The 25,830-nt window shown below is 33.1% G+C and overlaps 5 protein-coding genes across 6 annotated transcripts; 4 read left to right on the top strand and 1 right to left on the bottom strand.

Annotated features, from left to right (window-relative positions):
- The first annotated feature begins 144 nt into the window (after positions 1-144).
- On the top strand, positions 145-3,399 carry LOC114880766 (nucleolar protein 10). 2 transcript variants are annotated; one of them, XM_046289108.1, is made up of 10 exons: positions 145-611; positions 709-754; positions 844-1,058; positions 1,144-1,280; positions 1,369-1,581; positions 1,678-1,906; positions 1,969-2,671; positions 2,751-3,003; positions 3,101-3,197; positions 3,277-3,399. In XM_046289108.1, exons 1-10 carry the CDS (start codon positions 546-548, stop codon positions 3,376-3,378), a joined length of 2,061 nt encoding a protein of 686 aa, XP_046145064.1. In that variant the 5' UTR covers positions 145-545; the 3' UTR covers positions 3,379-3,399. The 2 variants fall into 2 exon arrangements, with proteins under 2 accessions (XP_046145064.1, XP_046145065.1); XM_046289109.1 differs by having other exon boundaries at positions 541-622.
- Positions 3,400-3,409: 10 nt separating this feature from the next.
- LOC123988562 lies at positions 3,410-6,270 on the top strand. Its single transcript, XM_046289111.1, is given in 12 exon segments — positions 3,410-3,766; positions 4,209-4,325; positions 4,415-4,656; positions 4,717-4,862; positions 4,865-5,093; positions 5,273-5,301; positions 5,304-5,347; positions 5,349-5,453; positions 5,545-5,763; positions 5,832-5,919; positions 5,922-5,957; positions 5,960-6,270. Coding segments are annotated over 12 exon segments (1,422 nt in total). The 5' UTR covers positions 3,410-3,709; the 3' UTR covers positions 6,070-6,270.
- A 161-nt stretch (positions 6,271-6,431) lies between these two features.
- On the top strand, positions 6,432-8,277 carry LOC114880759 (ribosome biogenesis protein NOP53). The gene is given in 9 exon segments (XM_029197133.2): positions 6,432-6,805; positions 6,808-6,873; positions 6,876-6,963; positions 6,965-7,028; positions 7,031-7,309; positions 7,373-7,819; positions 7,821-7,885; positions 7,950-7,965; positions 7,967-8,277. Coding segments are annotated over 9 exon segments (1,359 nt in total). The 5' UTR covers positions 6,432-6,564; the 3' UTR covers positions 8,060-8,277.
- Positions 8,118-10,763, bottom strand: LOC114880767. Its single transcript, XM_046289119.1, is given in 9 exon segments — positions 8,118-8,300; positions 8,380-8,499; positions 8,765-9,164; positions 9,240-9,419; positions 9,508-9,661; positions 9,756-9,995; positions 9,998-10,026; positions 10,116-10,277; positions 10,368-10,763. Coding segments are annotated over 9 exon segments (1,530 nt in total). The 5' UTR covers positions 10,430-10,763.
- Positions 10,764-20,746: 9,983 nt separating this feature from the next.
- On the top strand, positions 20,747-24,647 carry LOC114880058 (protein sel-1 homolog 1). The gene is given in 16 exon segments (XM_029195653.2): positions 20,747-21,340; positions 21,800-21,984; positions 21,987-22,112; positions 22,115-22,285; positions 22,359-22,417; positions 22,419-22,485; positions 22,488-22,606; positions 22,706-22,846; positions 22,848-22,971; positions 22,974-23,086; positions 23,088-23,186; positions 23,265-23,493; positions 23,615-23,908; positions 23,911-24,020; positions 24,107-24,241; positions 24,243-24,647. Coding segments are annotated over 15 exon segments (2,232 nt in total). The 5' UTR covers positions 20,747-21,340; positions 21,800-21,842; the 3' UTR covers positions 24,546-24,647.
- The last annotated feature ends 1,183 nt before the right edge of the window (positions 24,648-25,830 follow it).

The following is a 25,830-nucleotide window of genomic DNA, read 5'->3' as shown; positions in this document are numbered from 1 at the left end:
CTACCGTCGACCAGTTTTACCAACTTCAATCGAATATCAATCGAAATATGTATCGAACTCGAAAAATTCCTCATTTTCATCAACAATTTCTTTCTTACCTTCTTTTCTCTCAAATATCATACTTTTCTTTTTTCTCCTTCATTTCCTTCCTTCTATAAACAGAATCCTTCCTACCCAGTAACAAGTCAACGACATAATGTTCGGTTGAGAAATCTAAGAAATTACACTCTTTTCTTTCAAATTATTACATATTTTCCAAACAATCTACCAAATCATCTCAATTTAATTGTTTTATTCAAAACACTCAAACTCCCAGCAACGTTTAGATACTCTCTAGTAATTTCTTTAAAAATTTTGCCCATCCTGTTTATCGAACAATGTTTGTGCATTCATCAATCTTCACTGTAATCTGATCAATGTTTCGCACGTGTTTAATGTTGAATCCTTTGTTCCTTGATTCTTACAACCACAAATGTCTAGAAACAATATGATTATTGTATTCGACAGATTTTAACATCCCTCTTTTTTTATTCTTTCATTTCACGATGCAGGTCTCTTGTCCAAACAATGTGAAAATTTATAATTTGAGCGCTGGAAAGTCCCTCCCAGAGGTAGTACATACGTACGACGTTTGTTTATATAGTTTTCTTTTTAGCATCGTAACGATTTCATCGTAAGTATTAAACCCTAACTTTCTTTTCTTTTTAGTGGTTATCTGAACGTAAAAGACGAAACTTGTTAAAAAAAAATGTCGGTTAGTATGTCTTACTTAAATGTTTAAAGTACTTACCGAATATGTTGTTGGTATGTTTTGATAAAGACGATGTTTTAACGCTTCAACAGATATACGACGTCGAATCGAACTTATCCAGGACTTTGATATGCCTGGAGTTAGTACTTCTATTAAAGTTACAAAAGATGAAAAGTATATTTTGGCAACTGGAATATACAAGCCACGCGTAAAGTGTTACGACGTAAATAATTTATCTTTAAAGTTCGAACGCTGTTTCGATTCCGAAGTTGTTACTTTTGATGTATTATCGGATGATTGCAGTAAAGTCAGTTTTACCTCTACCTAGATATATTTATTTTTTATGAATGGATACTTTGGATTTTCACGTTCCATCTATGGTTTATTTCCAGTTGGTTTTCTTACACTGCGATAGAAATATCGAGTTCCATGTTGCTCATGGAAGATATTATAGACTCAGGATACCACGTTTTGGAAGAGACATCAAGTATCATTATCCGTCTTGTGACTTATTCGTCGTAGGAGACAGGTATGACGCGTTGTATTCTTACTTGTAATGTTTGGTTAAAACTGTAAACGGTGCAAGTATATTTTCACTAGCCTGCGTTATGTTACAGTAACGAGATTTACAGAATAAATCTTGAAAGAGGACAATTTTTGCAGTCTTTCTCGACAGAAGCGTCCTCGTTAAATAAGTGCGAAATAAATTCAGTACATCATCTGCTTGCTGTGGGAACAGAGGAGGGAAAAATTGAAGCATGGGATCCTAGAAGTAGAAGTAAAGCGGCTACTTTGGACTGTGCTTTGCACTGTGTCGGACAAAGCGATAAGTAAGATGGTGTATTAAGCTGTATTCTATATAGATTATTTTGTTTTAAGCAAGATTTTATTGCTTTTATTATTATTTTACTATTAATACTGTATAGGTTACAAGTTATCCCTGCAGTTACTAGTTTAAAGTTTCAAGGAGGCTTGACGTGCGGAGTGGGCATGTCAAATGGACAGATATTGTTGTACGATATTCGTTCGAATAAACCGTTTTTGATCAAGGATCACATGTATGGATTACCCATCAAGAGTATCGAATTTCATCAGAAAATGGACATGGTTTATTCTATGGACAGTTCTATTGTCAAGATATGGGACAAAAACAATGTAAATAAATTATACGTTATCAACGAGAAGAGTTACGAGAACAGTTGTAATATTTTTTTCAGGGAAAATTGTACACCTCGATCGAAGCCGAAAACGATTTTAACGACATGTGCGTTATACCAAACACCGGAATGCTTTTAATTGCTAATGAAAATACGAAAATGCAAACGTATTATGTTCCTTCTCTTGGTCCAGCTCCTTATTGGTGTAGCTTCTTGGACAATTTAACGGAGGAATTGGAGGAATTAAATTATGAAATTATTTATGACGATTATAAATTTCTTACGGAGAAAGAGTTGGATGAATTAGGTCTTTTGCATTTAAAAGGCACTAATCTTCTTCGTGCTTATATGCACGGATACTTTATGGATATTCGATTGTACCGAAAAGCGAGAGATGCGATGAAACCGTTTGAATTCCAAGAGTACAAGAAAAAGAGAATTCAGGAAAAAATGCAAGAAACTTGCGCTAGTCGGTTACAGATTGAAAAAATAGCAACCGTTAATAAAGAGCTTGCGTTGAAACTGATGGACGAGACAAATACGAAAAAGAAGAAGAAAACTTCTTCTTCCGCCCTTCTAAAAGATGAACGTTTCAAAGCACTTTTTACTAATCCCGATTTTCAAGTGGACACAACCTCGGAAGAGTATTCGTTGTTGAATCCCGTTGTCTCTCAGTTGAATAAAAGTCAGGCAAAGAGGTTGTTGAAAGCCAAAGCAATGGAAGAAGAGATGAAACTCGATCCTACAAACGATGAAACGCAAGGTTTAATTCTTTCTAATTCCTTTCTAATCCAATATTATTCCATGTAACCCCGTTTATATTTAAGTTTGTTCAATTTCAGATAATAATAGTTCCGATGAAAGTTTCATTCATGATGATAGTAGTTCGGAGGATGAAAAAGTATGGGTTAAAGAAGTGAAGAAACAATATCGGTTAATGAAGAAAAACGAACAACAACAACAACGGGAGATACAAGAGGAGGATGAAAGTGTCAAAAACACCGATGAACATAGAGAAAACGAACCCAAGTTTTATGAAATCAAAGAGAACGTAGAATTCAAAGATGCAAAACCGGTAGCAAAGAGACTAAACAAGTATGTATATTCATTCATGTATGTATGTATGTATGTATGTGTTTTCTATCATTTGCTTTCAAGATGCTTAGCTAAATTTATTCTCGCATTCTTTCAGGGCTAGTTTAGGAGAAAGACTAAGAGACCAAGAAGCTAATAATATTCAAGTTTCTGGTTCTCGTGGTAATAGAGAAATGACTTTTGTCGTTGAAAAGGTACGTTTTCATATGAAACGAATATACATATTTATGTATATATACGCGTTATGTATTTATTATATGTATTTATTTGCAGAAGAAAGAAACAAAACGTGCAAAAGGTCAAGTGAAAAGACACGAAAAAGGATATAAACATTTGTTGAGACCAGCAGGAAATTTGTTTAAAAAGAGACGTTAATATAATTTATTGTTGTACCTATTTTACTTCTTTTTCTCTTTCCTTTTCTGCTTTCTTTAAATTAAATCATTCTTTTGTAAAATAATTCATCTATTTTTTTCTTATATTCTTATTATTGCGATGTCGCGTGAAAACAGTCTCGTTCGTTCCCCTTTTTTTCCCCACCATCTTTACGTATAGTATTGTAGATTATACCTATACGACAAGTAAAATATGTAATTTGTTTCGACGCGATGCAAATGGATATCTTGACAGAGGTGAAGTGTCATCTCAAAAGAGTGATATAATGAAATTCATACGTTAGGGTGAATCACACGAGGTACAGATACAAATGTTTTCTTTTCAAGTTCAAAAGCATTGTACACGTTTGTTGAGAAAAATGACATTGGTAAGTTTTTCTGCATATAATATTTTATCTAATTGTTTGTTTTTCTTAATAAAATATACTGTTTATCACATTGTAATCTCTTGATGACACGATATTATTATATAAACGTGTGGTAATAGCCGGTTTCGATCGCACAAACATTTTTCTTCTCACTAGCGCATATTTCACACACATATCCAATGTGTGATCGTTCCGTGTGTATCAAACAGTATTTATTTTAATTTTGAAACGGTTTTAAACGGTTATATTTAAATCTCTTTCAAAGTCTACACATGTATTCATATGTACACACCTCAGTCGATACTTGATGTTTTCTTTATCGTTCTCATCCTTAATGAAACAAAAGATTCGTATCAATGATAATGTGAATATCTTGAAACGATTTTATACGATTTAGGTAGAGAATAATATTAAAATTAAACATTTCAATAATCTTTTCTAGGTAAGTTCGAACAATGAATCAAAGAATGGGAAAGATCCTCCTCAGCAAAATCATGAAGAAACAATGCAGACATCTACACCGTCCGGATTATCAGAATTGCAAATGCAAAGTACAGAAGTAAGATTTAAACCGATTTTTGTTTTTTTCTCTTTCTGTCTTTCTTTCTTTCTTTCTTAGAATTTATAAATGTGTATGTGTAATCACAGGTTGGTGAAATCACTGAAATGCCAGATTTTGAGATGTTAAGTACGTCTGCGGTACTTCACTATTGTAAGCATAAAATATTAAGGCCGTACTTGAGATTGTTGGGAGTAATGGGTTTAAAACCAATGAGCAGCGATGATTCCGAACGATGCTCTTGTTATTGTATTCTTACAAATCTTCATACTTTACAAGTGATAATATTTATGTGCATTGGATATATTTTACAATATATGGCATGTTTTAGGTAAGTTTACCAATGTCATAACTCTTGTGTAACTCTCTATCGAGTGTGATTCTTTTTTAGAAGAGACAGAGGATTTTGTTACAAAACACTACCTTTAGAAGTTGAAATTGTAACAAATATCAGCAAGGAACATACACAGGAAATTATTTGCTTTGGAAATATTATATTTAGTTATCTAGTTCCTAGTGTTTTACATTTAGTAGCATATTTTATACGGTATATCTATTCCGGATCAAAGAAAACGAACAGCTACAAAATTTAATGGAGAGAGCATTCCTTCTCTCATCTAATCCTGTAAATCGTGGAAATCAAAGAAAACTTGTACGAATACTATGGCTGTTCATAGCGTTGAGCGTGGTATGGATAATGATGGCATTAATCACAGTAAATATTCTAATGGCCCAAGGAAGTATTATATTTCAATGGTTAGAACACAGGTATTTCCTCGAAAATATCTCTGCGTCATTCCGATTTATTGTTAATTTATATTGATGATTAAAATTACTCTTGATGTTTTATTTATTATTCAATTCCATCTTATACATCTTTTATTTCATATTGTACAATATCGAGCGTTATGCTATTTTGCACTTCTTTCGAATTTATTTTTGCACAGTCCGTATCAAGTAAAAATAACATTGAAGGTATTTTAATTGTATGCACATTATGGCACGATATGGTTCAAGGAACCGATTATCACCAGTTACTGTTTACAAGGGCAACTTTTATTGGCACACTTGTACTTTCTTCGTGGCAAGTTGCTTCACCACACTTTATCTCCTATCGATTGGATGAAGGTTTGTAAATTGATTTCTCTTTAATCTCATTATCTATATCATTATTTTTTCTCGAATAAGAAAGTGATATTCGTGTTGGTCTATCTTTCAGGAAATTGCGATTTAAAAACTATTGAAATATTTCAATGACGAACTAGGACCAGCTGTATGTATCTATACAGTTGTGAATTTATCATGGGCTGCCGCGGGTACAATTTGGTTGCTTCGATATGATAATGATAATGGTGATGCAGAAAATAGTCCTGTTACATGGATCGGAATAGCGAATGTCGTATTATGGATTTTAATATCGATAGTTCCTTTTATTCAGGTATGTTTACCGATTAATTATTTTATCTTTATCTTAAATATTGTTTGTATTTCCTCTCTGTTTGATAGGCAGCTCGTTTAAGTACAGCTTGTTCTATGATTCAAAGTATTGGACATGAAGTACGCATCCGACCATTTGTTTATCAAAGCACTCCAGGTGAGATCTTGACACTATACTTTTGTATACGTCGTCGCTAAAATGTGTGCTAGACTGTTTAGGGTACCAGTCACAGGTAGATATCTTTGCCTTTTACTGACGGTAGGTAGCATCTTAATCCTCACTCTTGGACAATGTCAATTTTTCTGATTATTCGACCGTCTTAATCATATTTAATTATACAAAATATAATTCTTTTGTATATCTCCCATTTTACAAGTGTAAGATGTGCGCTCTTTAAAATTGTAATATAGATAATCCTCGTTTTTTCCTCATTTTCAACATTTTCTGTTCATTTCAAAATTCACTTAAATCAAGTATCGTAAAATAAATAAATAAATTATAAAACTATTATATGTTATGACTAGCGTTCTATGTAATGTATTTTTCACTTTGTTAATAAAATTCATACAATAATATTATATGCATAATATATGTATACATACATATAGTTATGTATGTACTGATCCAAGCACAGTCTTTCAACCTAACCTAACCCGTAACCTAACGTAACCTAACGTAACCTAACCAAACTTGTTCCCCAACAGAAACAGAAACAGAAAGCCAGAAAGCCACGTTTACTGGTTAACGAATAAATGTTCAATGCTGTGGTAAAGGATATTATTCCAACATTTAAAGAATAAAATGCCTGCGATCAATAGTAAAAAGCGTAAAGTGTCTAAAAAAGACAAAAGATCATGGCGAAAACATGTTGATACAAAAGATGTTGAGAAATTTTTGGAAGATTCTCGGTTAGAAGAAAGGTTAGGTGGTTCTTTTTCGACACGCCAAGATTCGGAATTATTTATAATTTCTACGGAGCCTAAAGTTCTTCCGAAAAGAACCCGTCGAGAAATATTGAAATCAAAGGAGCCGCGATGTTTTAATATTTAAAACCTCACACAGCTGTACAGGATCCAATAAGAAAAAGAAATCATGTGAGAACTAAGGAGGAAAGAAAAATGCAATTTTGGTAGAAAAGGAAGCTTTGAGAGAGGCGCAAGGAATATTAAAATTAAAAGATAAAATAAAATTACAGATAGAATGTTAGCTATGAAGGAAGATCGAACAAGCCTAAAAGAGGAGAGTTTAATGCTGATGTTTGGGAAAGAAATTTGAAGAAACACTTGGTATCGATACGGAATGGATGTCTCCGGATACTGTCAGGCATACATTGACTCATTTTGGTGCAAAGAAGAGGAGAATACCAATTTCAATACGCAAGAAACCTTCAGCTTTGCCAGCAATCGAAGCACCGCATCCAGGAACATCTTATAATCCTTCGTTTGAGGATCATCAAACTTTATTACATCGAGTAGCAAAGAAGGAAATGGAATTAATAAAAGAGGAACAACATTTGAAAAGAGTGACTACAGATATGTTTAAAAAGGTATTTTTGATGTATAAATTTTTCTATATAGAATTGTTAACCAATATTGAAATTTTCACACAGGTTTCAGTGGAAGAAAAAGAAAATAACTTACTGAAAGAAATGTTAGAAGGATTGAAATCGGAAGAGAAAAATGATGACGATGACGATGACGATGACGATGACGATCCGAGAGTAACGTCTGTAAATCCACCAGTTAGAAATGAGAAAAAAACGCGTGTTCAGAGACGTAAACAAAAAGAAGAGAAAGAATTAGCGCGTAAGAAGCAGCAGAAAAAGTTAGAAAAGAAGAAGGTTTCGGATATTTATAAATTAAGATTATTAAATAAACAGTTGGCTTCTAAAGAAAGAAAGGAAAAAATCCAAAGAGAAGAAAGATTAAAGAAGAAAGTATTAAAGGCACTGGGTCCTAAAACTCTTAGTAAAGTTAAATTTGAACCGTTGGAAGCTGATTTCAAATTAGCAAACGAATTAACCGGTAATTTACGCAATGCTGAGCCAACTACTAATTTTATTAAAAGACAGATTTAAGTCTCTTCAACAGAGAAATATTGTTGCTCCGTCTAGAATGAAACTGTAAGTATTGTACATATAACGTTTATAAACATTAGCTTATTAACTTATTTATTTGATGTTACAGAAAACGGGATAAAGCGAAAAGTGAAACGATTTGTTAAGCCAGATCACAAGATTGATGTAACCATATACCAAACTGAAATGACCAAGTATTTGCGTACACTACTTACTTGACGTCTTTGGATGTAATAAGCCGGGAGGGAGGTTGTAGACCACGGAACCAATTTGTATTTCATTCAACAATACTAAATACAGATTCATCTTCTATGTATTCATCACTTTCAGACAATTTGTAATCATCTTTTAACTCGAATGGCATAATATTATCTGAAATATCTGTCGATGAATGTTCTTTCAAGTCGATACTTTCAATAGATATTTTTGTTTCTTTATCCGAATCTGTGCTTAATTTTACCTAATAGGGAGAAGAAATCTCAAGTATAAAGCAAAGTACATGTTTTAACATGTTACGTAATAAAATTGTTTTTACGTACTTTGTCCAAGATTTGTTCTTTCTCTTGAGATTCTGTGATTATTTCAAAATCCGAAATATCATTTAAATCTTCTGTACGAAATTCTAACACTCGTGGGAGTAGGGTTTCAACCCTTGATACGATACGTTACATGCATGAAATGAAAAATATTTTTCCATGATAATAGTAGTGTTGTTATACTACTAGCGTACTAGTATACTCACGACTTGAACGATGCCACATTGAACTTTTAATTGCCCTTTCATGAATATGTTTTGCAGAAACAAAAGCATTGGGTGCAATTCAAGGTTGCTATATCAGGACATTTGGTAGGACACTAAAACATGATTGCGTGTAACTTGATCGTATAATGATGAAGAATTAAAAATTATTTCATGGAAATGAAATGAAAAATTGAAAAATTGAAAAATACCTCAAGCAAACACCTCGCAATGTACTTTAGATCATAAAGTGTATCTACAGCCGCCTTTATCTTACAATTTAACCTTCTTTGTAAATATTTTGCGATCCCTATTCTTGTTCTCTCCTTTTCAAGTAAAACATTTAATTTTGATAAACGAACGTTTGTTAAATTTTCTTCGTTACGGGCATTTTCAATTAAGATAAGATATTTGCTTTCCATAGTACGATCGGGAACATCGATAGATGAAAAATATCCCTTTGTCCTTCGAAACTTATTTTTCAAACATTTTAACAAAGCATTCTGTATTTTTATAGTTATTATATTTTGTTTTACATGCAAAGACTTTTTAACGATATTTTTTCTGTAGTCTACAACCGAGTTCCTATGCATAAGATATAAAAATCATAAGTATTTTTCTATTCCGACGAATAAAAAATGGAAATGCGTTTAATGATACTTGAGAATAGATTGAATGTCATTTTCCGAGGAAAGTTGCTTCGAAATATGGGATAATTCATTTTTTAGCATAATGTTTTCTCGCATTAATCTCTTGTTTGGTAAACTTATATGTTCGACAGTTTCTACTTGAAACTGTGCCGCTAAATCGAGAAGACACAGGTACATTTCATTTTTCAGCCTAAATTAAGAAAAGGTCCAACGATTAATTTATGATTAGTGTTTCTTTTCTAAAACTAAACTAATAAAGAGTAATAATTTTAATATACATTTCCTTATCAAATTCAAACTTTCGATTAACACTCTCGAGCAATTCTTTCATCTCTTCCTCGTTCTTTGAAATCCGTTGTTCATTTCTTTCAAATTTTTCTTCCAAACCTCTTTGTGTTTTTTTAAAATCTTCCAGACCATTAATTTTTGCAGCTAACGAAAGAAATATCTTTATATTAAGAATAGATTGTTTGTTGGGAATGAAATAAGATTTCATTGGGAAGGAAAAAGAGATTTTATAAGTTACTTAAAACTTTAATCCGAGAAACTAATTCAACTTTCTTCTCTTTGTATCGCTGATTAAGTAATTCTACTTTATCATCGTGAGAGTGTTTATCTTTTATTCGGTTATTTTCCACATAATCAATTTTAGTTTTTACATCATCTACTTTATTGTTTTGAGAATAAAGTTGTTTGCTTAGATTTGCAATTTCATCAGATGTTTCTGCGTCTATGATCGCTGAACGTTCATCGGTAACTTCAATTTTTCTAATAACTCATCGTTTCGATCTTCTAACCTGAATATTTTTATGAAAAATTTCGAAAAAATCATCATTCATGTTTTTATTAAATTTACAGTTGACCTCCTCCTGTTGATATTTATAACCTGTTTATTTTGTTCTGAATGTCTCCAATTTTAATATTGTAAAAAGCTTTTTGTGTGTTGATAATTGTGGGTTTACTCTTCTCTTTCTCATCCTGCCATGACTGTAATTTCGCTGGCAATGATATATTTCCTTTATCCTTCTCGAATAAATCGACCATTTTTCTATAAAATCAAATTCATAGTAAATATTTTGAAACATACGACTAATAAAATTATGTATATATATATATATATAAATAAGTAAGTACATACATGCTCGTTTTCTTCTTGCAAGAAATGCCGGTACCTATTCTATACGACATAATCTTCTCCATTTGTTTATTGTTCTATATTCTATACTCTATACATAGATTTCTCTGTATACTTATATCGCTGTCGTATTGCGCTGTCGAGCAAAACTATTATTAATTTTCTTTCCGTAAAATTGTATTTGCAATGTGGGGTACACTTGACGAAGAATCTTAAAGACATATGTAGTTCCTGAAAAAAATATAACAGAGATTAAATAGAAAAAGAAAAGCATAAATACCGCAGCCAATTCGCTCGTATTATTTGCTGCATAATTAATAAGTGTACCATTGGAATAATGATGCAATTATTAATAATCCATCAAATAATAACGATTTCCCAGGTCTCACCACGGGGAGGTTGCTGCGGGTGGAGACCCGCCCTACCTCATCCCATCCACCCTCCATTTATAGAAAAATTTTTATTTTTATTCAATACCATCATCCTCTTGATGCACATTTGCAAAACGTTTTTGTTACTGTTATGCAACGAACAACAAAAGGAGCATTATTTTTATTACTACCTACCTATCTATACATATGTATATCTACGTACATTTTTTAATTTTGATTTTGATTACAGATCTGTAATTAATAAATATGCAATTGCATATTTGTCCTACATAGTTATATTACTAACGATAAGAATGCCTACCTAAACGAGCGCTCGTAATTATATTAAAAATTCGCTTAAATATAACGCTTCCTAATTAAACATTGCAGTGTTCACGATTATATCTTAATGACTACATATGTACTTATGTACATAAATAAGTCCAATGAATTTGTTGATTTTGTTGTCCTCACCAGAATACTTGCTAAAATAAAATTGAAAAGGATTAAACATAATTTAAGAAATTTAAGAAAATAATCAGGCTCGTGTAGCCTTAATCATAAATTTACAACCTGCCTAAAATAAACAGAAAAGGATTAAATAGAATTTTCGAAAATAGTACGGTTCAAATATTACCATTTATAAGAATCACTTTCACCTTGTTTTGCTTAATTGGATACATTTCATTCCATTTATGGATGCTAGATCTTCTTATTACATTTCTTCCAGTCGATTATCCGATATTATTATTTCATACTTCCTATAAAGATATTTCTCTGTAACAGAGACTGATTAATTGAATCCAGATAAAGACAAAGAAAAATTAATAGCTGGAAAGAAGATACATTAGTAAAAATCAATTTGATACGAAATATTAATTTAAAGCAAACTTCAGTACTAAAATAAAGAGAAAAAAAATCAGAAAAATATACATTTCAGTTAAGTGATTTGAGTTAAGAACATTAATTATTTCATTTTATTGTATTTCATTTCATATTCGTTCATTTCGCGACGAATAGCACACAATATTTTTAATTGAAACAACTGCTTTTTATTGCAATATATGTACATAAGTACATATAATATGTAGTACGTACAACCACGACTCTACTCGACTTTATTGCATTATCATTATATTAATCAATACACCTTTCAATGCAAATTTATTGTAAATGGAAAAAGTGAAAAAAAAACATCACGAGTGGACTTTGCTTTTCAGAAAAAGAATTTGAAAATTTATAAAATTAATTTAATTAGCTTCTCCGTAAGCTTGAAACAAAACATTGCGTACTTTTGTTTAAATAAAGTAGTATTAAAATTTAATAAGCTATCTCGAATGAACAAATATTCCTTGAAATGATTTATCACCAATCATCAGAAAATAAAATGAACTTTCATTTGAAATAAAAATTTGAACAAAGTTCTATTTAAAAATTTTATCGTATCTAATAATATTCTGAAAACATTAAATTCATATATTATTTAACAGTATTTCCAATAACCGAATGCTCAAAATTTTCAAAATTTAAAATGGGTAGAAAAAAGAATGGGGGCATGGCAGTGGGAGGGAGGGTACAGGGAAACCTGGAAAGAAAAGTTTCACTGCCCATAAGAGCAATCCCTAAGCAAACCCTATAAAATAAAACAAACCGAAATCACACGCAACACTAATTCAAAATTGCAAACATTCTGAACTATGACAAAACATCGGCTGGCAACGAAGGGTCTCACGCCCCCTAGTTCATACGCCAGACGCTACATACCACCCACCCCGCCTGGACGTCGTAACGCCAGGACAGGATGCACCCCTTCGCTAAGAGCGCTACCCGCCCGTCCAACACGTTGCATCCAACGGTGTCAGATTGACGGACGCCCATAGTATAGACAAAAGGACTACAGTTTAGAATATGGTAACATATTTTCATATGTTCCGTATTCTAAAGCTGCGCCTGCAAAGGCCTAGTAATGCATGGGTTTGTCTCCCATGAGATGGTGTTCACGGTCTCAGGCCGCGGAATCCTTAAAAGGACTCCCACCGAATGTGAGTCATAGTTACTTCCACTAATTAACAATCGCGAATTCATTCGCAACACTAAGTTCATTATTTATATAATATGTACAAATTCACGCGTACGCGTAAAGGCTGCTTCAGTATGCGCAACGCTAAGCTGAAAAAAAGAAAAAAAGAGAAAACGCGAACTGTAACGCAACACTACTCAAATCTACCGAATTTAGTAAGACGCAACACTAATCTAAAAAAAGGGGTACAGCCAATCCAAAGCTGTACCACGGCAGCTGGTCCATAGCTGCCTTATGGACCATGGCAACTGCACTGGATCGTTTTGGGCATTTCTAATGCAAAACGCGAATATTCATTACCGCAACACTAATTAGCAGGGAACTTTATAAACTAATGCAAAGCAATCGCGTATTTATAAGTCGCAACACTGGGAAACAATCGCGCTAATGTCATTCGCAACACTATCTTTAACAGACATGCAATTAAAATGCAGAAAAGAGAATTCGCAAACCGTGAATTTTTGCTCGCAACACTAATTTCATTAATCATATAATATGTAAAAAAGCGTACGCGTGAAGGCTGCTCCATTATGCGCAACGCTAAGCTGAAAAAAAAGAAAAAAAGAGAAAACGCGAACTGTAACGCAACACTACTCAAATCTACCGAATTTTCTAAGACGCAACACTAATCTAGAAAAGGGGACAGCCAATCCAAGACTGTATCATGGCAGCTGGTCCATAGCTGCCTTATGGACCATGGCAAATCCACTGGATCGTTTTGGGCATTTCATCATATATCGCAACTCTAATGCAAAACGCGAATATTCATTACCGCAACACTGATTTTAGCAGGGAACTCTATAAACTAATGCAAAGCAATCGCGTATTTATAAGTCGCAACACTGGGAAACAATCGCGCTAATGTCATTCGCAACGCTATCTTTAACAGACATGCAATTAAAATGCAGAAAAGGGGGATTCTCAAACCGTGAGTCTTTTATTCGCAACACTAAAACAATCAATATTAAAAAGCAAAATTCTAAAAAATCTTAAAACAATCAACATTAAAAAAGAAAACTCTGAAAAATCTTAAAGCAATCAACATTGAAAAGTTAAATTCTATTTAAAGCAATGCAAGAAGAAACGCGATATTTAAAGTTCGCAACACTAAATTGAAAACGCGATTTGCCCAAAATCATGGGGGTCACGGGCCCCCTCTTCTCCTGAAATTACAAAACTACAACTACAGGCAAGCACAGTGACAAAGTAGTAACGATAATGATTTCCCATCCTTTTTTGCAAAAGGATGCAAAATCATTAGTAGTTCCCCTCTTGAAAGACAGTTTGTCGGGGCGCTTCGGCATATAGCCTTTTCTTTCTTCGGGGCGGTCCACCCACCTGAAAACTTATATCTAAAGCTCGAGACTTGCAAATTCGCAAAACAAAAAAAAAAACAATCAACAAAACAGAATAATCGCGAAACTCTAATTGACACGTGGACGAAAAAGGACTTTATACAAGTCGTTGTTCGTGCTCACGTGCCGTGCTCGAGCAGAACTTGTGCGTTTCGTGCCATTGCGATCGCGTATGACGACTTATGAAGTCGCCAAAAATTTGAAAAATTGTACAGATAGAATCGAAAGCGAACGACATACTCCGTTCGTATCGATTGGATCGTCAATTCTTCAAATATATTCCAGGTACAGGTTGATCACGCGAAATCGCGCCTACCCGACCAAGAGACTGTGACAACCTGTCCCGGCCCTACCTACTTACAATCTATCACACACACCAGAAGGTATACTACCTACCTACCTAACGCTATATTTAAAAAAGGCAAAATCACATTCTCACAAAAATTCATTCCACGACCCCCATACACTCCACCCGGGCGCAAGACCTACACTAGAGAGAACGTCCCGGGACGCCTCCGACACCCGAGTTTCATCTCACATCACACTCTACGGTACGTACCATTTTTCACTGAAATCGTCTGGCAAGGCTAGCAATCATTGCGTATAATGATTAATCAACTACATACTTTGATATAGAATATTTCACAATAATGCAGTAATGCAATCATGGTAATAGTAATGGTATAATACTATTTCGTTTCTACGTTCATTGTACATCTTGTTCAATAAAATATTATTTCAAATTAAAAGTTAAATGAAAAAGTTATTAAACCGACGCAATCCCACAGCCTAAAACCACACACACCATATGTGGAAATTACGTCGTGCACGATATACTAACACAATGCCAGCCGCTTATTAATTATTATTCTTATCAACTAGGTCATCGTGCCCATTGCCTCTACCCATCCAAGTAGCACCTGGGCACGTGAATGGGCTTTGGCAATAAACACGGAAGGGGTTAAATCTGAAAATCCTGATCTACAAACATGATTAGTACATAAACATCTAACGGGCTAATATTTCACAATTTTAATTTAATAAAAGTGACTCGACTTTGTAAATATAAAGCTTTAAGAACAAATACTGAAAAAAAAAAAAAAAAAAAAAAAAAGAGCAACTATGACGCAAACATGGTGCACTGCTAATATCAGCTGGCAACGAAGGGTCTCACGCCCCCTAGTTCATACGCCAGACGCTACATACCACCCACCCCGCCTGGACGTCGTAACGCCAGGACAGGATGCACCCCTTCGCTAAGAGCGCTACCCGCCCGTCCAACACGTTGCATCCAACGGTGTCAGATTGACGGACGCCCATAGTATAGACAAAAGGACTACAGTTTAGAATACGGTAACATATTTTCATATGTTCCGTATTCTAAAGCTGCGCCTGCAAAGGCCTAGTAATGCATGGGTTTGTCTCCCATGAGATGGTGTTCACGGTCTTAGGCCGCGGAATCCTTGTAACTAATTTGATTAATTAAATAAAACATTGGATTGAGTTTAAAAACCAAAAGGATTCCCACCGAATACTAGTCAGTGCATCGTCATATTTACTCTCGCGTCGGAAATTTCTCGCAACACTAATTTAATAAAGGCAAAACTCTAATAAAAAGGAATTTAATGTCAAAATTGAATTTTATATTTTATTAAAAGCAAAATGACTAATTAAGAATTCTTTACATTGAAAAAAAGAATTTATTATGAAAATTATAATAAAAAATTAAAACATCCTCGGGCGACTTCCTCCTCGGAGTAACTTTTCAAGAATACGCAAAATCTGTTGAAATAGATCACTCTGACTTGGAAATCTACCCGTCACGAATTGTCTTCTTGCACATAAATTGTTTAATTTTACATGAAATGAATTGAACTTTACTCCTCGTAAAAAAGTCTCAAATTATATTTGAATTTACTATGTAGAAAATGTAATTAAATCAATGTAAAATCATAAATAATATGTATATTCAGTATACATATTATATTACCAATTTGAATATATCAATTTGAATAAAAACTAAATAAAATTGCTTCTATATTAAAATATTTCATATTCCACATTTAAGAACATTTAAAAACATTTAAGAGCGTTCATATATTTCATAAATATCTACTAGGAATATGTGGAATTGAAATGATATTAAAACGCGGTGTACAAGAAGACCTAGCCTGAACTAAATGAAATGAAACAATAAAAATGTTACTACTCATGGGTATGGTTACTAATCATACCCATGGTCACTGTGCTTGCTAACCACGTATACAACTGGTAACCCGTGTCGATTCGGACCATTCGTCCTACGACATGATTGGGCACCAGAGGAACCATAAACATGCGACTCACCGTTCGCAGATATACTCTTCTTCCGACAGTCAAGTAGGAGGATGGACAGCACCAGGTAGGAGGCTGCTTGTACGAGAAGACGGAAGTCGTGAAGAAAATTCATCTGTAACAAAACAAAAAAGAATTACGGTTAATTTTGCAAATTATCAATTTTTATTTGATAATAAAATTATATATGAATTTAATCTTAAGTAAAATATATTATCAATAGCAATTAAGTAGAACTCTCAATTATCTAGTACTATTGAAATTGTAAATTATTCTATTTTAATAATAAACAATTAAGTGACGTACCAAGACGGAAGTCGTGAAGAAAGCCATCATCAGGATATCCAGGAACTCGGCAAAATCAAAAAATTCATCTGTAACAAAAGAAAAGAAAATTATCAATTCTTATTGTAATAAAATTATACATATGTACATATGTATATAAATTTGGATTTTATCAAATATTAACAATGAAAATAACTCTCAACTATCAAGTGTTGAAATTGTAAATTATTCTACTTGAATTAAAATTAATTAAATAAAGTATGTAATAAGATACTTACACTCTTTCCTTATGGAGCAACGCCCAAGACTCCTCTTCAGTGGTGCACTGACTCTAATACCGGATATATCGAGCAATTCAAAAACAAAAAAAAAAAAAATTAAAAATAAAAATAAAAATATAGATATGAAATACTAGTAACGCGACCGTGAATAATTTTCGGCGAACAATTGTAGTGACTCTACTTTCACGATGAAAAAGGAAAAAGCAGAGCCGCGATACTCTAGAAAATATTTTATAATACGCAGCAAACACTGACTCTACTTTCGCGTGATTCCTATTGTACAAACGCAACTCTATTCAGGGCCAGTTCACCCTTGAAAAAATCAAAACATTGGAAATATGTTCGTACAAACACTGACTCTACCGGCCGCCTTGCGCGCGGCCACAACAATTCCTGGAAGAAAAGATTAGCGAGGAGGTTGGGGATCGGTGGAAATATACAAAACAATCCAACATTCTTCTTATTGAACGTTCGTTAAGGAAATACTGTTATGTGTAAATGGAAATATCAACGAACACGAATATTATTCAAGTAGAATATTGATCCTAGATTATCTCGTAATAACGAAATGTATTAAATAATTGTTGATAATTATTCCAATGAATATTACAAGGATAAAAAATCATTGTTAAATACATATAATAAACAATTTTATTAAAGCAGTGGATTTTTGTTGTTCAGATTGTAAGCATATTAAAAATTGTTGGAAATTCTATTACGTAGTAATTTATAAATTATCTAATTCTTTTCAATAAGCAAAATTCAATAATTAATCATGCTTAAACAGCATGTGATTTAAAAAACGTGATTCTATTTTAATTTAAATTTGCATCGAAAACTGGATATTATAATATAATTACTACGATTTAACAAAAATAGATTGTATAAAATAATTAATAATTGCAGAAGGGAAGCAATCATTTGCAGTAAAATACGAATTATTTCAATTTTGTTCTAGTAATTTAAAACAAATGTATTAAAATACTGGACGAAATTATTTAATAAAATGAAAAATTAATTATTCTTTTCTATGAATTGGTTAAAGAAAAAAAATGTCTCTAATCTTTTCTTTCTTGACTTTGGTAGCAAGTAATTATCAAAAATGCTTACAATTAACAACGACTCAATAAAAGACAAGTAATAATAAATGTTAATAATTGATCAGAATAAATTAAAACAATAAATTCTTACGAATTTCTATTTCAAACCCATATCATGGCGTCCTTTCAATATCCATCAAATATCTGTAACAAAAAAGAAATACGAATTTATGTACATAAAATGTAATCAACAATAATAAACGATCCAACTATAATTTATGCAAAATATTTTAATAGATACAATGCTCACTTATTACTTATACTCGAGAGGGAAGGATGCTCTCAACACGTCTTGTCACTTGGACGTTCGCGAGAGAAATGGCGAGACCTTCCTTCCCGACGAAGACCGGTCGGCACCGCTTCGGTATTATTCGGTAATGTTCGTCCCCAGCCGATCCGAAGCCGGTAGACGAACAGATCTCATAATATTACGATGCTTAAGAAAGAACGTTATTAAATATTAAACAGTAAATTGTGTGAATGAATATTAAAAACGTTCAATATTGGTTAGGAAATTAACGATATAAAAGGGAAAATAATTCAAATTCTACTGTTCCAACCTCATTGTACAATCGCGGCAAGAGCACAAACTTTCAACTCTTGTATTTTAAAGATAACCTCGAATTAATATCAAAAATCAGGAATCTAGACTTCTCTCCAGCTATTCTTTCTATTTTTGTACTTTTAACACCCGAAAGACAATTTAATTTAATGTTTCAAGATAATTTAATCTTACCTGTTGCAGACGCGTGGAAAGTAGACGAAGCTTCGAAGAGGAATGCTGCACTGCGCCACAAATCGACTCACTCGCTCACACAACGACGTGTCTGATTGGTCGAAATGAGAGGACGCCAACATGGGACGACCAATCACAGCCATCGATAGAAGTTTCAAAAGTGCTTCGAAACTTTAATAATAATCGTAAGGGAAAGGTTCGTTAAAAATTATCGACGCCATATTGAAATAAAATCAAGATTACTTTTCAAAAAACTTTAAACACCAAAATATAAGAAACAAAGTAGATAAGATATAAGATATTGACGGGATTTAAGAAATTATTGATATAAAAGCAGAATAAATGAAGGAAATGTATCTAATTTAATTCGTATCTATATCGGCGTAATAGTAAAAAAACGAGAAAATCAATTATCACGATGTATAACAATAAATTACGGGAAAAATGTACTAAAAACATGAAAAAATGCAATAATATTCGAAAAATTATTGGTGTAAAGGGAAAATAATTCAGATTCTGTTCTTCCAACTTCATTGTCAATTCACGGGAAGAGCAAAAAAATTTCAACTCACGTATTTTTAAAGATAACCTCGAATTAATGTCAAAAAACAAAGAGCTAGATTTCTCTTCGGCTATTCTTTCTCTTTTTTGTATTTTCAACACCCGAAAGACAATTTAATTTAATATTTGAAAATAATTTAATCTTACCTGTTGCAGACACGTGCAAGACGAACGAAGCTTCGAAGAGGAATGCTGTACTGCGTCACAAATCGACGCACTCGCTCACACAGCGACGTGTCTGATTGGTCGAAATGAAAGGATGCCGAATGAAACAACCAATCACAGCCATTGGTAGAAATTTCGAAACTGTAATGCTAATCATAGCGTTAATCGTTAATACAATAAATATCAGCGAAAAAATCGAATAATGTACTTTTTTAGCAACACCCGTCTTGTATTATATTTTATATTATTGTAATTATGTAATAAATAAAGGGGAATATTGCTTTAATAACACTTTCATATGGCGTGATTTTGATATGAAATATTTAAGAACATATTATTTCATATATAAATTTTGACACTTATGTGCAATGTATGCATAAGCGAAATGTTAATATGTAAGTACAAAAATTATAATCAATCGATTCGGTCGACGCAGGAAAACGAACGAACTGCGCCTACAGAAAAAACGAGGAACTAAATTTCTGGTCTGTTTTACCTTTTGACGTAATTTGCAAAAATGTTAATATTACGAATAAATTAATGCAGGTGAGTCCGATCCGCCATTTTCTTGACCGTGGACAGACAGCAATTTCAATATTTTATAACTTTTGACGATTTGGGGTAAAATACGAACCTCCTGACACGTCCCTCAAATTTCTTTGCAATCTGTTCAGCAGGAACGAAAAATGGTGTGTTCTACGTTCTAGGGATTTTTCTAGGTTTTCAACGCCAACATCATGTACTGCACTATCGCGTGCACTTACGACCAAGTTACAAAAGGAAGTGACATATGAGTCAAACCTGGACACTTTGCCGGTAACGACGATTCTAATTGGTCGAAATTGGATGGTGAAAATTTTTAATTATGCAGTTCAAAACTTTAATACTAAAATAAATGTTCAAATAATAAATACAGAAAAGAAAAGACTGAATAATGTATTCTTTTAGCTTCCTTACAATACCCTAATTCCTTACAATTTGGTTTTAAGCTTTAGTTATTTCTAATTAACTAATGAATATGTATGTATATACATACATATTTATATGCTAAAATGAATGTTGCAGGGTTCTGGTCAATGGTAATTTAGATAAATATCGTTTACAGTTTCTAATCTTTTGTAAGGATTAGGCTCGTGGTCTCTGTTAATATTGACAAAAGTTTTGATATCGTATGTACTTATGTATACATAAAGGACCGATTTGAAGGTTATGCTACTAAGCGATAATAAATTTCTATATACACACAAGTATCATCGTTAAAATTGATTTCTTTATATTTCCGCTATCGACTATTTAATTTTAAAGAAATATAACCCATATTTCTACAATTTGAAGCTAACTTTGGTTATTGAATACACAGAGTCTGTATATGTATTTATACATATATGTATATATAAATACTTACATACAACACGCAAGTTTTTGAAAGCAAACACACTTGTGGAACAGCTGATCCTTTGATTGTTAAATGCATAGTGTACTTTGCTATTTAGCAGTTATAGAAAATTATAGAACGCTATTACTTTGGCATGTAAAAATTCATATTTTTGGCAACAATTACAGAAAATTATTTGCGTGATAACCGAAGATGTACGTTGACGTGTCTCAATGACGTAATTTACTCTTTCTAACACGAAGAGTCGAATTCGTTGGAAACATAGTTTAAGATGAATTCAGGAATATTCTTATCAAGCTATTCAAGCTAAAAGTAGAAAACGTACACTTTCTTCCTTTTTAGTATAATCGTGTTTTTGTTTAAGTATAATCGTTTTAAAAAAAAATGTAGGTTATAAATTAGAACAACGTAACATTTTCGTAAATATTGTATATACGCAGAGAATGGTAAAGATATTACTGTTTTAAACGTATTCTTAAAGTTGACCATCTTTGTTGATGCATTTGATGAAATTGTTGATGCATTTATGAAATGAGCCTTTTTATTCGTAGGATAAGAAACTGAGTTCGTTTGTAACGAACGGTTTTGTAATGTATGCGTGCTATTTGTGAACAGGAGATGTGTTTAAATTAAAGATATTATTTTCAAAAGTAGTAATTCTGTAAATTTGTTAAAAATATTTATTCTTATTTTATTGAAAGGATGTAAATAATTAATGGAGAGATAGAGAAAGATACATACTAAAAAAGTAACTTTTTTGTTTATGTTAAGGTCAGTTCATAAACAGACGTACAATCAAAATATAGTTGAAAAGATGAAGCTAAGAAAGGAGTTGATTTTACTGTTGCTTGTTATGTCTGTTTCATCAGAGTCAGAAGTTTCTAAAAAACAATCAGATACTTCTGACGAAGAGGCGGAAGAGGATGTTGGTTTAGAAGAGAATGCATTTGAACATTTGCAGAATTAAAGGCTTTACATGAAACCATTTTAAAGATGGTACCAGCTTCTGAACCGTATCTTAACGATAAGATTACAAAGAGAAAAGAGGAAGCGGTAAATGAACCAAAAACAAAAGAGGAAAGTCCCACGATGAGAATGTTTGGATGAAAGCAATGATAACTCAGATAAAAAATATTGATTTACCAAATAATAATTTAAGACTGGAAGAAGATGATGCAGAAGTATGGAGCGAAGAAGAGCAACTGGAGCCTCTTAGCGAAGAGACTGAAGAACCACTGACTCCGGAGCAACAAGAAGGTACTTTTATAATTATTCCAATAAAGTAATTAAACAAGTACCTTAATAGAACTGAATTTTATAATAATTTCAGCGGAGCAAATATTTAGAAAAGCGCAGAGCCTCTTAAATGCCACACGTTCTAATAAGGCAGAAAGCTTATGAACTATTAACATCTGCTGCAATTCTTGGACATCGCGAATCCAGGTCTATGTTGGCATGGCACAGCTGTTAGGAACTCAGTTTGCTCCAACTTTTTCCTGGATATCCAGTCAAGATATTCCAGCAGCTTATCAAACGTTTAAAGAACTCGCTGAAACTGGTCTACCCTCTGCTCATATGGTGAATAATTTTGAAATGATTTTAAAGAAAAAGAGGAGACTGAGGTGATTTTCGAAAGTTGATCACGAAATTAATTAAGTTAATCATCGTATCTTCCAGGGTTTGGGCTTTCTGTACGCAACAGGATTAGGTGGTGTAAATGCCTCCCAGCCAAAGGCGCTTCTTCATTACACGGTAGCAGCTCTTGGTGGAGATACACGGGCACAGATGGCTTTAGGGTATCGCCATTGGGCCGGAGTGGACAACACCAGTTTCTTGTGAAAGGGCTTTAGATTTCTATCGTAAAGTTGCGAATAAGGTCGCGGAAGAAGTTTCTCTCAGTGGAGGGCCAGTTGTCCAAAGAGTTAGACTTTTAGATGAACAAGAGATCCAGGGTACAGCTCAGGAATCTTTGATCAAGATCTAATAGAATATTACCAGTTGTTGGCAAAAAAGGGGGATACACAAGCACAAGTTGGATTGGGGCAGTTACATTATCAAGGGCGGAAGAGGTGTTCCTTTGGATCATGAAAGAGCATTACAATATTTTCAGCATGCTGCCGATGCTGGAAATGCTGTTGCTATGGCTTTTCTGGGAAAGGTAAAACGAAACTGTTAAGTTTTTTATTTTTAATTTTTAATTTTTAATTTTTTATTTTTTATTTTTTATTTTTTATAGATTTACTTAGAAGGCAGTGATATAGTGAAGCAAGATAACGAAACAGCATACAAATATTTTAAAAAAGCTGCAGAGCTAGGAAATCCTGTTGGACAAAGTGGTTTAGGTCTTATGTATCTTTATGGAAGAGGAGTTGAAAGAGATACTGCAAAAGCTCTCCAATAGTTTAACCAAGCTGCAGAGCAGGGATGGGTTGATGGGCAACTTCAACTTGGCAATATGTATTTTAGTATGTTTTGAAATTATCTCGGTTCTTTTATAATAAATGTTGACTTTAGTTTATTATTTCTACTAAATTCGGTAACGAATAAAATAAATTCAGGTATTGTAACGAAGCAATTACTTGATAGGTGGAACCGGAGTTAGGCGTGATTACAAGTTAGCCAACAAGTATTTCAATTTAGCTAGCCAGTCAGGCCATGTCTTGGCATTTTATAACTTGGCACAGATGCATGCTACTGGTACTGGCATGATGCGTAGTTGCCCAACTGCTGTCGAACTTTTAAAAAATGTTGCCGAAAGAGGGAAATGGAGCGATCAGTTGATGATTGCTCATACGGATTATCGGGAAGGTAGAATTAACGAGGCTTTCGTCAAGTATGCTCTCCTTGCAGAAATGGGTTATGAAGTAGCACAGAGCAATGCTGCTTTATATTAGATAAAGGAGAGACTACAATATTATCGGAAGAAGAAGGATTGGTTAGAGCACTTGCTTTATGGGCTAGAGCTGCTGCACAAGGATACTCTGCTGCTCAGGTGTGGTTTAATAAATGATTTAATAATAAGTAATTGTTTCTTTTCAAACTGTGTCTTATTTAATTAAAACTCTTTTTTTAAAACAGGTCAAATTGGGGGATGCTCATTATTATGGCCGTGGAACAAAAATCGATTACGAGGCTGCAGCCAGTCATTATCGATTAGCTTCTGAACAACAACACAATGCACAGGCAATGTTTAATTTGGGATATATGCATGAAACGTGGTTTAGGTCTAGCGAGAGATCGACATCTAGCTAAACGATGTTACGATCTCGCAGCAGAAGCTAGTCCAGATGCAAGAATTCCTGTTGCATTGGCTCTTATTAAACTTTCTTTCCTCTTTGGTTTGGATTATCTTCAAGAGTTTAGCCTTATCGACCACTTAAATAAATGGGACCAGCTTTTGGGCCAGAACTGGGACTTGTATCTTATAGGATTGCTCACTGGCATGCTCAGTTTAATTATTTACTTCCGCAGGCCCCAACCACCACCACCACCGCCGCCGCCGCCTAGGATTAATTAGTTCTTTATTATTTCTGTTTCAATCCCCACCCCCTCCCTCTTTTAGATGAAGTCAAGTTTGTTACCGATGGTTCATAAATACATGCACATGCGTGCATATTGATACGTTGTTTTCATTAAACCACCTTATTTGCACAAAATCATGAAAAAACTCTTAAGAAAATTGAAAATTTTGTACTCGAAAAGTTTTTACAGTATATGAGCGCTATACGCTTACGTACAATTTATACGTAGCTAACTCATATTTATTTATAAAATTATAAATTACCAAATTTATTAACGTTTAAGTTATATTTTAGAATTGTACATAACATTGAATTATAAATGTTTCTAAAAATTATTAATTGTATTACAAAAATCAGAACATTCATATTCCATGAAACTGAATTTTCAGAATTCTTTATACATACCTACCATTTCTTTAATTTACAGAGACTGTTTTAGGTTTTAAAATGTATAAAATATATGTTGATTTGCGACAGATTTTTATGTATATGCGTGTATATTTTAAAAATATATAAATGTAACAGAGAATCATAAAACGAAAGTATTAGTGCTTATAATTGATATAAAATTTAAGATAGAAAAGATGATTGGTATGTATTTCACCTAATTTGAGCTAATTTGTGGGGGGTCGGGCACAGACTTATATGTACATAATATGTATGTATATACGAGGTCCCCTTCACTACATCGTCACTTTCTCCAACGCCTCCAAGGCGGAAAGGGTGCTGCCCATGGATGTATGGAAGAGGGATCTTTCATGAGGAAGCCTGTTATGTTCGATGCTGTACATAAGTATAGTACATATTTACATACATATGTATATGTATTTACTTGTGTAGAAACAGACTATGTATTATCATTTTTATTTTAATTTCTGCCACTAAGAGCGCTGTAATGTAAAGTTACTTCCAATCGATATAGCAGCATTTTCCAGTAGTTGTACGATTCGCTGTTAGATGGTGTTAATGTGATCATTTTTAAACCATTTTTAGTTATATAGTTAATTAATTCTTTTACAACAATATGATTTTTTTCTCTTCCTTTAGTCTAAATTAGATAATTAGGAAAAGTTATCCAGAGAGCAGTTTTATTATATGTACGTACTTACTTATATATATATATATATATATATGTATAAATGCGCGCGTAAATAACCTTTTAAGCCTGGAAACACTGTAAGTAATTAATCTCTGATCATATAATAATGATACATATGCACGTTATATTTGTCACACGTTAAATGACATGATTGCTTTCAAATAATTATGTATATACATATA

Source organism: Osmia bicornis, chromosome 16, assembly GCF_907164935.1.
Source record: "Osmia bicornis bicornis chromosome 16, iOsmBic2.1, whole genome shotgun sequence".
Taxonomy (NCBI): domain Eukaryota; kingdom Metazoa; phylum Arthropoda; class Insecta; order Hymenoptera; family Megachilidae; genus Osmia; species Osmia bicornis.
The sequence above is the reverse complement of the archived record's forward strand: the minus strand, read 5'-3'. Positions and strand labels throughout refer to the sequence as shown.

Excerpts from the sequence above, each read along its gene's own strand:
- LOC114880766 (XM_046289108.1), top strand. The coding sequence starts at position 546 with ATGCAGGTCTCTTGTCCAAACAATGTGAAAATTTATAATTTGAGCGCT. Across the intron at positions 755-843 it reads CTTGTTAAAAAAAAATGTCG|ATATACGACGTCGAATCGAA; the intron begins GTTAGTATGTCT and ends ACGCTTCAACAG. Across the intron at positions 1,907-1,968 it reads AGATATGGGACAAAAACAAT|GGAAAATTGTACACCTCGAT; the intron begins GTAAATAAATTA and ends TATTTTTTTCAG.